We start from the raw sequence: 14011 nt of genomic DNA on the forward strand, positions 1-14011 counted from the left end.
TTGCAGGCTTGCTTTCCAGTCTCAGAACTGCTACTTATTTGCCTCTATAATTTTCAAATTAACATAGCTAAGTAGGTAGTATTGTGTAGACTTCATCTTTTTAGGACATACAGTTTTACCTAGTAACCTTGGGTTGTCTTGTTAGACCCTTGAATGTTAGAATCCCAAACGTCGTGTGTAGAGTAATGAATCTGTCCTTGCAATCTCTGAAAACTTGTGAAATATCTGCCACAGTGATTGATTAAATTTAAGTTTTTATGAAATACCATATTATTAATTACCAGGTGAAATAACACAGTGTGTGACTTGCTATTTTTTGTAGGTAAATGAAACATTAGCCAGCATGGTTTGTACATGTAGCAAACATATCAGAGTTGCAGAGACTGAAACTTGTCTAAAAATTTGAGTTGAAGTGCACATGACTTGTTAGATTGTGTGAAAATACCACTGAATATGAACCATTTATTACAGTCATTGATATTAATTGATTAATATTTCATGTAGACTTCCCTACCTCTATATTTTCTACTGTAGATGTGATAATATATGTAACTTATTAGTAGGACTAGGCAGTGAATGTAGACTTTTTATCTTTGCTTTAGCATACTAATGCTCATTTGTCAAAATCTGTTGTCGTTGATCAACATCAGTCTACATCAACGATACCTTGATGAACATTCTGTCTAAAAAATTTAATAGTAAAATCTTTTGTCTAGTTGTTGTATGACCTGAACAAACATATTCTTTGGACAGAGAATGTTGTTATGCAGGAAAGTAACTCTTGCATACAAATCTGCCAAACTACAGTAGAAACTATGAGCAGTATCACACACACGTTATTTGTGGTGGTTCTTAGTAGTGTGGAAAAATTATGTTACTGGCGAACATAAATCTGCCATCAAGTTAGGTAATTGAATAAAATTACTATATATGTATACGTGCGTGTGTATATATGTGTGTGTGTGTGTATGTACATAAATAAAGCTTTGGTGGTATAACTTTATTCCACTAGCAGAACTATGAGCTACACTAGTAAAATAATTACTTTTCAGATATAAACTTCACTGTCCATTGAGGTTCTGAATCTGCATCTGTTTGTGATACATCTGGACTGTACAGGGCCAATAAGTAAAGCTCAATTCGGTAAAGCAGTTGGCCATCCAGGAGGTTAAAAATATCTCTCTATCTTTTCTGGTATTTGACTAAGTAGATGAAAACTAAACGTAATGGACAATTCCAGGAAACAACTGTTAAGCTTACATATATGGTATTTAATACTACATAAATAAAATGTCTTTTATCAGAAATAGTGTGTTTATAGAGTTGTTTGTCCTCAGTACTTAAACATGCTTTCTCTTTATGTTTTGTATTAGTTCCAAGAGAAAGAGGTAATGTCTGTCTTGTCTAGGAAGCTTGAAAGCATTTCTCACATAGCTTGATTCTTTGACACTATTTGTTTGAAATTCAGTTTAAAAACTCTGTGAACAAGGATAGCTTAGTGAAAAGTAGGTATTTTGGAAATTCCTTTCAAATATTTGTCTGATTGTAAATGTATGTACTTTGCCTATAATTTTACTCTTTCAGTAGCTTCCCCCAAGTAAAGTTTTTATTACTTTCCAATTTTGTGATATGTATTTAAATATGGTTTGATTTTTGCCCTATCAAAAAAGTAACATTATGTAGAGCCATAGCCTCCCAAATTTTTAAATCATTTGCTTTGAGACAGTCTTCCTTTAGGGAAAGGATGTTTAATTTGAGATTTCTCTTGAAGCTAAGGCTCTAACTGCCTCTGCCAATATGTCAGTAGAGTAGGAAGAAACTTATTTTTTGAACTCTTAAGATGAGCATGCATCCTTTTCATCTTGCTATGAAATAACTTGATGATAGTTACTTTAAAAGACTTATTTTAGTCAGTTGCCTCTTGCTGTTTGGCCATGTTGAGTCAGATGTATAGAGCTGAATGTATTTGTAGAATTAATAGGCTAAATCTCTCATTTGCCTTCTCAATCAATCAGAACTAAGGCAGAGTTAAGCATCTTTAAATACAAACCTGGCTTTTTCAGGTGACCAAATTCTAGCAGATCACTTTGTTTTCCTCTAGTGATGGATGATCTTTTTTTTCCTGGATTTATCCAAATGATAGATTCTGTTGTAGGTTTTTATATAATCTGATAAATGCGCTGCTGTTCTCCTTGAGAATGAATAGGTGTAAAAAGCATTTTATGTTTTCAAAGCTCTGTGTGTGTTTGTGTGTGTAAATTTCTTTTATTTTTTATGGTTAACATTCTTTAGTAGATTCAAATTAGATCCTAAGATTTCTATATTAAAAGTGAACAAAGTGAACTTCAAAATACTTTTTTTATCTATCACATCAAATGTCAATGTTCAAAAACAGAATGCATGGGATTAAAAAGGGCTGTGGGGGAGGAGCAACCAGTTAAGGGGTAGTTACAGAATAAAGTATTCAGAACTACAAGTGAAAATACAGTCAGGTCTATAACCGTAATGTTTCTGTTTATACGACAAATAAAACTCAATGTGTTATATACTATTTCTGCATTTTTAAATGAGCTTGTATAATTGTGTTAAAGATGGTACAGATACATAAGCATTTCAAGATACTATACTAATGTTGTGGCAACTATTTCTAATTGTTGTATCTTTTAATTCATTTCCAGAAGGACAAGTTGCTTATGGTTTTTGGGTTGCTTGGAGAAACTATATCCTATCACAAAACCAATATTAGTGCAGAGCAGCCTGAGATGATATTGGTGCATCATAGAATGGCATTTATTAGCATATCACTTTTCACTGTTAGACTGCTGCAAACGCTTCTGCCTGTGGAAAAGGTGAGGTCCTCACTAATTTTAATAGTGTTTGTTTTGATTTTTGTATTTTAGGAGAATATAAAGAGGTACCTTTTACAATGATTAGTGCTGGGGGAATACTGATTGGACAGGGGAGTTCACCTGACTTACACTGGCTGTGGTATGATCACAGAAGACAGCTTTGTCCTGTTTTCACTTATCAGTGCATTCCGTGCTGTCTGCTGCAGATTTCAAGTATTATTTAATATAGTTATTTTAATGAGGTTTTCGGAACTCAATATTCTTTTTCCTCCTGTACTATTTTTTTAATCAGGTATGATGTGCGATTTGCAAAGCTATGCTGCCCTCTGCTTGTTGACAGTAAACACTGTATGTCTGCAACTGCTTGTTGTTTAAAATCATCACTCTCTTTTAATGAATTTGATGGAACATAGTGAACCATTTTATATTTTATAGTGATTTTAAATATTTTCTTTGTTTCTAGCATTCTTTTACATTTTTGTATTGTACCTTGTGGGTTGTTTTTTCTATTTGGTTTAGACAGGGATGTGATGTTTGGAAATTTTTGTGCGATGGAAAATGTTAGAAGACATTTAAAGTGTCTGAAGTATTTAAAGTCCTGAAAAACTGTATGTCTTTACATTTTCATCAGTTTGTAGTGCAGTGTATCTCTCGCTCAGAAATTCTTCAATCTGCTACTGAGATTCACTTAGTTACTGATTTTTTTTAATGAAAATTAAATATTTTATTGTTGATGTAAGTAGTCTTGTCCCTGAAAATAAGTATAGAGATATTAATCGAATAAGTTTTTAATATTTTTTGATTACTATGCCCTTATATAGTTAATATGGAATTTTTAATTCTGTGCATGATAGGAATTGAAAAAGAAATACTGTGAGTTCACAATTTTTAGTCAAATGAACACTTACAATAAAACAACATCAACAACAACAAATATAACAAAAAGACTCCATTCTTACTTTGTGATATTACCATGTGGTATTTTGGATAGCTTTTTAGTGATTAAAGTATGGAAAGAATTGTGATCTGTGTGTTCTGTGCCATCTAGTGGTTTGATAGTAATTTGACCTAGCCAATCTGTGTAGTTCATGTTGTGATTGGCTCATATTTATTTTCTGTGACTGTCTGCAGGTCAGACTTAAAACAGACATTTACTGATCTCTCACTTTTTAATAATAAAAGAAATCTTCATATAAAACTCATTTGATATGTGTCTCTTTTCTAATTTATAAACAGCAGCATTAGTGATTGTGTGTTGAATGACTGCAAATGCTGTTGTTTTACTGTATTTGAAAGTTTTTCTTTCTGTTTTATTCTGACAGTCCTTTTCTTTTTTGAAGGCAAGTAAAGTTTTACCAAAGAATTTGCTGGATGCTTTATTTCTTCTGTCTCTGGACATGCCCTTCTCCTTGCAATATCCAAATGTTCATGAATCCACTGCAGCCTATTTGGAGCAGATGAGTTCAGAGAACTACAGTATTTACAAACAAGCTTCAGAAGCTGCTTATTCGATTGAATGCGCTTGTAACTTTATGACGGAAGCTCATAAAGAGGTGTGGAATTTTATTAGACAATGTGTATTTCCTGTAGGCAATTTTTTCCCTCCATTTCCATCTCTTTCTCTGATGAAAACCCTAGTCTAGCAAAACAGAGGAAAGTCCGTAGATATAAGCATTGTGTGTTAAGCAGATGCAGTTAATTTATGTTCTTTTTCATCTAATACTGTTCATGTCATTAGTAAAAATGTTGTGCAAAGTAAAAAAACAAAAGAGAGAGAAAAAAAATACATGGAAATTGGAAATGGGCACATGACCTTTTACAGACAAAGAAGTAGGAAAGAAATGAATAGTATATTTATTAAAAAAGTATGCTGTTCAGATGGTTTAAAATACTTTAATCTCATACTACCTGGCAATGGTAGCTATAGATAAAATTTCCTTTAAAATGTGTGAGATTATTATCTGTGTGTTTCTCCTTTGTGGAGACAACTAATGTATTTTGCTTTATTTGTAAAAAGATTCCATCATAGTACTATAATATTCTTCTCCATTATCCACAGAATTCATATGTAATTCCTGCTTGTGCCGCTTTTTCCATTGTTACTGTTTGGAAGAAAAAAAATAATAAATGAATAAAATACAGCAATGTAAAGTATTAAAAAAGATGAATGGAGCTAGTTCATTTTCTTTATATTGGCAAGTTCTGAACTTACTGTAAATAATAGTTTAGTCTTGAAGTATACTTTATAGCTAAGTTAATGCCTTCAAATTTAAATGTCTTGTGTTTAATACATTTGTTAACCAAAAGTGCAAAGATGTATTTACTTTAAATTTCAAAACCTCATTCATTAGTTTTAACAGTGAATTGTTAAAGGGTGTAGTAGTTTAATCCTTCATTATACTCTTCTCATGTAAAATGAGTATGACTTTTTTTCTTTATAAAGTATTTTGGTTTAAGTATAAACTGTTCAAGGAAGAAACTATTCTTGAACATTTTAGAAAGTGTTTTGACTAGTGTTACAGTATTTATGCTGTGAAATATCAGCCACTCTTTATTCCCGCTGTGGTTATTAAAGGTTTATTGGAGTTCAGCAACTGAAGGTTTTCCAGTAAACTCAAAAAGAGCAAGTACTAAAATGTATTTGTTTGTAATCTCTTAGTGAACCGAGTTAACTATATAACTTTTCTGAGAAAAGCTGAACCAAGCCATATTTAGTAGATACCTTTCATGGTAAATTCTGAAAGATTGTGCAGGAACTATTTATATGTTACTAATATTGATGGTTCTTTCCCTTTATTTTACTTTTCAGGGGGATAAGAATCTTTTTGAATTAATAGAATTGGCAGATCAGGCCTTAAGCAGTCTTCCTTACCATCAGCACTTTCCTTTGCTTCAGGAATGCATCCACATATGCTCAAATATGTAAGTAAACTACTAATAAAACTTTTGGGGGGAAAAATTCAAACTTTTTTTTATGGATAAACTTTCTCAAATTGTAGAATCTCAAGACATTTTAAATGCTTTATATTTGAGCAGTTGACTATTACTGATTAAATAACATGATTTATTTACTTCTTAGATTTTCCATATCTCTAGACAGAGAGTTTAAAGTACTCTGTGGTGCCTGGAAAAATTCTATATTGAGCACTTGGTTAAAAATAGAAAATCTTAATACTTTACTGATTCGTAATTTCACTTTAAGGATTAAGAAACTGCATTTAGCAGCACTCTAACAATTGTTTTAAAGTTATGAAATGTTGAAATACATTTCAGTGTTTATCTAATGCATTAGAATTAATATGTGATTATTGTTTTGAAAAATAGGATATTCATTTACCTTGATTTTTGCATTTTGACTGTTACCTCTACAAGGAAAACATTCTGAAAGCATAGAATTTTTTATAATAGTATACCATGATCTATAGAGCCTACTGAAGCACTACAGAATGTGATATTTTCAGATAAATAGGCATATTTATCAGATTCGTAATTTCTACCAGAGAGTTTAAACAACTATAGTTTTTATTAGATCCGTGTAAAACAAATGAACTTTGTACAAAGGTGATGGTTGATAATTATGATTTTGGTCAATATATCATGATCTCTGGACTTTTGTCTGTCAAGCATCCTTTCTTTCCTGTCTGTCAGTAAGACGTAAGTATTTTTAAAGGATTATTGTGAAATTTGCTGTGAAAATTTTTTGTAGACATCCTTTGGAGACTCTAAAATAATTTCATTCTTTACATACAACAAATCGTAGTTAATCTGATTGTGTGAATTTAACTATATTTACTTTTTAGTTGGAAGTCTGCCCAGGCTAACCCATTGCTTCAGGCTAAGAGTCAGAAGGTGCTTCTCTGTCTGTTGTCTCATCCTTTGCTGAACATAAAAACTGAAGCCTATCGCTGCTGTTTGGAAGTGGTTAAGGTTAGAACTAACACTTTTGGTGTTATGCTAAATAAAGCATATATAGTCTATTGTCGTTAGGTAAGACCATTTTTACAGAAAGATCTGTCTACCACACTGTAAACTGAGATCTACACAGGACTGGACTTTGCTTGCCTTTTTTAATGATTTTTTTTTTTAATTCAAACATTCAGTTTTGTTTGCTAAATTGAAATAGCCCTAATTCTATTCTCCTTTTAGCAGCTTTTCACTTTTCTGAACATTCAGTCATTTTGATTTGACTACTTTCTGCAATGATTGTTTACTGAAGGAAAGCTAAAACAAAATAATAAGTCAGTAAAATACAGACACTTTCAGAATATGTGTTTTTATCTAGATTCTGTTTTAATTGTTTAAACTTTATGAAAATCTGAAAGAAATATATGTCTTTTTCCTATTTATATAATCTTGGAGAGGATTTAAGAGCAAGTCAGTCCTTTAGTATTACTATTTTAAAGTTTTAAAACCTTGGGGATCTTTTCTTATTTTTGTATGTGTATTTGTTCAATCTATGTTCATGAGTTATTTATAAAGATAGGCCAAGGGATAAGGAATGCAAACTTTCTCAATGTATAACTATACTCTGTGATAGGAATGATAGTGTCTTATTCATCAGCTGTCTTTAAGTAGTCAGTAATGCTTGCTCCTATCAGTGCAAATATTATTGCCTTTACCATTTTGCAAAAGTTAGCTCTTTGAAAACAAACAATGTAAGAGAACAGATTCCTTTTCCATCAGCTGAGTTGTGTACTGAGTTGTAATCATTTTCGTTTATGAAATTCCATTGGAAGAACTCGTATGTACATGTCAGTAAGGTTTAATTTAGCTTGCAGAATCATTACTGCTTGTAGTAAAGCATGAAACAGAAAGTATACATGCTATGTTTCAAGGCCAGAAGTTAAGCAGGCATTGTTTTTCTTGAAAACTTATTGGAAATCACTTAAATATGCCACAGACCTTTATTTGTTGCAATAAGACTCTTATGTTTGTTCTGTGTACATATAACATTTGGTATAATGAACTCCTGGTGTGTGATTAAGCCTCCTAAAAGTTACCAAAGTTGCCATGAAATACAGACTTCTAATCCTGTAGAGGCCTATCCATACTGTTGGCCTTAAATTAAATATCCTCACTCTTCCTTGTGTCTGCTCTTGAGTCCAACATACACTTTCTAGAATAGATTGAACAAAGCTTTTCTGAATAGCTACAGATCTGGTAAACTTAACTTATATTTTTTTGGTGTCGTAATGATTTATCATTCTTATTTTGTAAAATGGGAATCTGCTAAACTTCACATTGTACTTATAGCACAATTTACTAATATGAAAAGACATCAGAACTAGCCTTTCACAAAAAAAGCAACTACCTCCACCAAATAACTGTTTTTTGTGAGATTGTACTTTCTTGTTTTAGATTTTGCTTATTTTAATGCAGTACTGAAAAGTATGTAAAGTTTGATTTATTTTTATTATTTTTTAAAATTAAAGCAAAATGATTTTCCGTTTCTTAGTCTATGGAGCAACTGGAATTTTCAATCAATGACGTACAAAGAAGGTGCTCATTTCAGTATTGAAATGTCTGGCTTTCAGAGTTGTAGTCTTGTAGCTGCTTTTAACGGGGTGACAACTTCTGGCAGTGTATAAAGCAAGATGAAGTAGAAGAGACTATCTTGAATTTTAAGATTAACTATCTTTCATTTTCATTTAAGGACTGTTTAGGTATTCATAATGTTGCTAAACCTATGTCTTCAATCTGCCATGGAGTACATTTTCTTCTTCATCCAAAGGTTTTATATGAAATTTCTACATTTGGCCTTCAGGAATATAAAAATGAGGTACTGTGTTTAAGCTATATTTATACATTCACGTGCATGCGTCAAAATAGGTCTTAATATTCTCCATGATGGTTTGAGGCTTACCTGAAGTTTGGATTACATACAGTTTCTTGCATATGAAAATGCAAACAGTGAAGTTCTAGTAATTGAAGGATTTCTTTATGATGTATTCAGAGACAAAACAATATCTCATAAATAGGGTGTTATTCAGTGTACACAAAAGCAAAAAAAAAAAAAAAAAAAGAAAAGAAAAAAGCTATGAGATTTTGTTTTTATCTTTTCCTGTAATATATTTAGCCCTACTAAAGTGGGAATATGACAAAAGAGTATGCATTTCTGCTTTACATTTCTGACAAACATGAAGCCTCTGTGAAGTTGAGATGACCTCTGAAATGTGTGCAGTAGCTAAGAAGCAAAGAGACACTTTAAACTCGCAGTCTTTGCTATAAAAATGTATTTTTCATGACTACAAACACATCTATGTTTTTCTTTATGTATTTTAGAAGTATAATATAGTATTACAGAAGCAAGTAGGATCTGTTTGCAGTTGTAGAGTTCATTTATATGTATGAATGCTTAATGTATATCTACTCGTTTCTTAGTTTACAATCCTAACCTTAACATATATCCACTCATTACTTAGGACTAAAACTAAGTGAGGACTTCTGAGCGGGAAAAAAAATGATTCAGGTTACTTGTAACTATTTTGTAGCTGATCTGTGAGGTCCCTGGAGTCAAGGTCAAAGAAGAATAATTGACAAGTTTGGAGTGCGATTTGTGGGGTTTTTTTGTTTGTTTTTTTGTTGTTGTTTTTTAAAGGGTCGCTTTTGTTTTTTGTTGTTATTACTCTGATATGTTTCATTTTAATTTTGTTTCTGAAAAATATCCAGGTATTTACTTTTGCTTGTGTGCTGAAATGAATTTGAGACTTAATGTGACACTGTGCCTTTGGAAATATTTTTCAGAGATTAACATTTTAAAGGGGGAAGTATTCGATATATTTGATAATATATCTTAATAGTTTGTATAAAATGTATAAAATTGTATAAAATTTTATCTTTTCCAAGGAAATCTCCAATTTTGATTGACTCTTCACTTGGATGCCTTATTAAAAAGACTACAAGTTTTCTTTTGGTTATTGGTCAAGTGTATCAAATGATATTTAATTAAAAAAAAAAAGGAGAATGCATGTTTATAAGAATCATTTCATGTGGCCCTCTTATACCATATAAGGTGCGGTTACCCTTATAACAATGTATATAATTCAGGTCATGTCCAGGATTGCTGTTTAGATGTGCATCTGCTATTTAAATTATCATTAAATATCAATTTATTTTGTCAAGTTTGTGATATTGAAAAGAAATTGAGAAGAATCCTATATCCTGGTGTTGGATTTTGTCCTTAAAAATCTCAACTTGTAAACTCTGCTCTACTCTATCTTAAAGATAAGCTAGAATGAGATTTTTCAAAGGCTGTTCTTATTGCCTGGAGTGAGAGAATGCTTAGTTCTGGTATAAAATGCATTTTTCTTTAATAGCTAAAGATAATTTTTTTTTGTCAATATAAGGAAAAGTAATTCTTAGAATTACTTCTGTTACCTTTTTTCTTCTGTTACCTTTTTAGTAATAATAATTTACAGCTTGTAAATGCTTTCAACATATGTTGGTGACTACAGAGAATACACTATCATGTACCTTTTTCCTTTTTTTGGTACAAAGCTGCAAATGAATTCAATTTAAAATTTTTGATAACCTTCTTAGTTTGATTGTTAACCTCAAGAAAGTGAAGTGGCCATAAAGCAGATTTTGAGTCTTTTATCTTCCTGTAGCTCCAAAAATACATCATAAAGAAATCATAAATTAAATGTCCCAACAATGTAGAGTCAGGAAAAAAAAAGAAACAGAATTTCTTTTACCTGGAGAACAGAGAGGCTAATAGGTGTATAACTTAGAATAATTTTTTATTTCAGAAAAATTCATTGATGTTTGTAGGGAAAAAAAAAGAATTCTGAGATGAAATTGCTTGAGTAAGGATAGGTCTCAGTGGCTTTTTAAATGAAGTAATGAAGTTCAGATGTATTCTTACATGAAAAAACAAAACAAAACAAAAACCCTCCAATACTCATGGTTTATTACAATCTCAGCTTGAAAGGTAACATTTCACCCTTGGCACATCATGTTCTTAGACTCACTCCTACTTGGGTAATCTGGAGAGGAATTACACACTCTGAAGTCATCTCTCAAAGGCTGTGAAGATAAATTAACCATGTATCTTATAGATAGGTAACTTTGCAATGAATCTCATTTTATTATTATTATCCTGTGCTTAGGGGCTTTAAATTCCAAGAATTTGTCTGTTCTGTTAAAAGGAGAACTGTTTTGTGTGTTTTCTCTGATAGGCTTTTCTACAACTTAATGTTTAATGTGACTGACAATTTAAAAGTAGCTTTCTGCAGTGTGACTACATTTTCTTCATAGGTCCTTTCCCTTTGAGTTGTGTTTGTGTACAGTTCAAAGAAAGAGTTTTGTATTATGATATTGGCAAACTGACCTAGACACTTAGACTGTCACATCTTTATTATTTTTTTGCTATTGAGCAGGTCAACTCTGCTGCCAAATCTATTCTGGTGTACCTATTGCAGGGACGACTAGTAATGACAGTGTTGACTTGGAACAAGTTTATTGAGGCCCTCTATCCCATCATTCCTATTTTACAGGTACCTGTGCTGTTATATATGAGATAATGCGAGCTGATGTATGAGATATGCTATTATGTAAACAGCAATACTGGAAAATAGATTAACAAATATTAAATTGTGAGATGGAGAAATGTTTTACATGGATCCTAGCGCCAAAGTCCCTCCTTTCAGTTTTGTAAACAAATTTAGCCTAGTAATGTTATAATTTCTATAAGAACTGTGCAGATTTTCTTTCCCCTGTTTTTACTCTTAACTCAATCTAACAGGAACTTTTCCCTTTCTCAGTGTTATTTTCGTCATAGTTCCTCTATGCAAGTTTCTTAATGCTCTAGTGCTAGAGGTTTCCCTTCTACTGTTGACCTATAGTCTTCAAGATAGATACCTTGCTGCACTTATCTGTGTCTTCCTGCTTTTGGCCATATTTTGTTTGTTTCTCTACCCTTTTCTGCCCCGTGCTTGCTCACACGCTCTCTGCCCCGCTCTTGTGCACTCTCTTCCCCCCACATACACACTTTCTCTCTTCCCCCCTCTCTCACTATTTGGTTAGTGCATCCAAGTACACTTTTTGTAACCTTTTTTCTTCCTTAACACTCATCCTCTAAAAATACCACTTATGATAATTATTTCTACTTGTTCATGTCATTACCATTTATTCATATAGATTGCCTGTATCTCTGTACTACCATAACTTGAAAAAAATTCTTGTATAATTTAACCCCCAAAGTAAAGCACATAAATCAAAGCAGAAATTGAATGGAATCGCAAACAGGATGATCATGAAGTAAAAAGATCAGTCGGGAAATCTTTTGCCACTGCGGAAGAAAGGGACTATGAGAATTTAAAGTGGTGTGAGAGAGTTTTGTGGGATAGAAAGAACTCTAAAGTATTATCGCTTTTCTGTATTACTCACATACATATCTTATATTTCTAATGATACTCCAGATTAGGTAGGTAGGTGGTTATTATAAGCTATAGGTTAAACAAGTGAGAGAGAACTTTTGCCTACTCTCATTTTTCTGAATAGTTTTTTCTCTACTGTGGCTTGTCATGAGCTACATATAGTAGATACTTGAGCAGAGCTTGCTGGAAGCCTATCTTTATCCAGTGCATATAGAAGGTGTATTATTTTGTTATATTATTTAAATGATTGTGATATCAATACTTTATATAACTGATTCTGGTTTGTCTTGGTCATATGTGTAAATGCTTTGACTAAATATCTACAGAGAATAGCTAGAACTTCATTATTTGAATAACTGAGTTTTATTTATTAAAATGAAAATGGAACTTACAAAGTAGCATGGTGCTAATAGATTGAGGACTAAACTTCTATATCAAAATATTCTTGGCTCTTTTTTTAAATTATTAAATTTTTTTTTAAAAAAAGTTTTTTCTTAATTGCATTCATGGAGGAATTTTAATCTGCAGAAATATCTAGTTTTATTAAAGATGTTGCATTTTTGGTGTTTCTCTCTTCCCTCTCTGCTCATTCTTAAAAATAAAAAATAAAGGGGAATTATATTGTCTAATTTGTTAATTATTATGCTGTTCTTTTGATTTGGGTTTTTTAATTTTCTTTTTTTAGGGTTATGCTGATGCAAAAGATAAGTTAGGTAACTGCATCCTCACTTTGAGTGAAACAACCTCTGACAAAGGAGACGGTATTCTCCCTAGAGGTACTAGACTACGGGCAGCTCTGCGTCTTCTTTTCTCAAAAAAGCAGTTGTGAGTAATATCTTGCAGTACAATGGGTTAATTAAAAGGCAGGTTAATCAATATTGCTTTCAGTACTTTATTTCTTTTTCCCAAATAGAAATTTTATGATCTAAATAATGTTTAACTGTAAAACTAAAGTTTTCCAGTATAAGGACTTGATATATTTATTTTTAATCATTTACTCCTTTAGGGTTCGTTCTGAAGCACTTAAACATTTATCATTTCATCTTTTGAATGAAGAAGGGGCCAGCCTGAAACGCCCACATCTGCATGATAGTATGTTGTCGAGCATTTCAAACTTGTTTATTATAGAAAGAGCTATTGAGCTGAAATTGGATGATAAAACAGAGTCATTATTTAAGGTGAATAAAATCTGTCTAAATATTCTGTCATTCTTCAACTCTTTTCCACCTGTCCAGTAACTTAAGTTATCATTCTCTGAAGGTTGCAATATTTCATACAACTTGACTGATATCAGAAAAAAAATGGTGGATGTGTATATTTACGCATATATAGGTGTGTACATACACACACACACACACACACACATACATAGATATATTCTCTCCACATGAACAGTAGTTTTCACACTGTAAGATACAACGAGTAAGAAAAGAATTCATTATTCTTTTTTCCTCTCTGCAGATAAGCTAACAGTAAGGCTTAGCTTAACAGTAAGACGACTTAGCTTAACAGTAAGACGACATGAAAAATTTTTAACATGAAATATTCTAAGATAGGTTACATTTGTCTGTGTTTTCTGCAAAATGAAAACAAATCACAAATATTTTACCAAAGGGTAAAGTTATCTTTTTATTTAATCAGCTAGGCTGTTTTCTTACTACCTCTGCTCCATTCTTCATTCTCCATTACACTCAACACTTGCAGGTTAACAGTTTTTTTTTTTTTTTTTTTTTTTTTTTAATGCACTAAGCTGCATCCCCTCTGATAAAACTTATTCTAACCAGT

General features: G+C 31.9%; 1 protein-coding gene across 1 annotated transcript in view; it reads left to right on the plus strand.

Moving 5' to 3' along the window:
- The window catches only part of RTTN (rotatin), an 88640-nt gene that overhangs the window by 16049 nt on the left and 58580 nt on the right, over positions 1–14011 (plus strand). The window contains exons 11-18 of the mRNA XM_062568103.1: positions 2679–2849; positions 4190–4402; positions 5659–5771; positions 6650–6776; positions 8503–8628; positions 11228–11344; positions 12912–13051; positions 13233–13404. Coding sequence (XP_062424087.1) covers positions 2679–2849; positions 4190–4402; positions 5659–5771; positions 6650–6776; positions 8503–8628; positions 11228–11344; positions 12912–13051; positions 13233–13404 — 1179 coding nt within the window. The remainder of the gene's footprint in view (positions 1–2678; positions 2850–4189; positions 4403–5658; positions 5772–6649; positions 6777–8502; positions 8629–11227; positions 11345–12911; positions 13052–13232; positions 13405–14011) is intronic.

The sequence above is a fragment of the Rhea pennata genome, chromosome 2 (assembly GCF_028389875.1).
Source record: "Rhea pennata isolate bPtePen1 chromosome 2, bPtePen1.pri, whole genome shotgun sequence".
Taxonomy (NCBI): domain Eukaryota; kingdom Metazoa; phylum Chordata; class Aves; order Rheiformes; family Rheidae; genus Rhea; species Rhea pennata.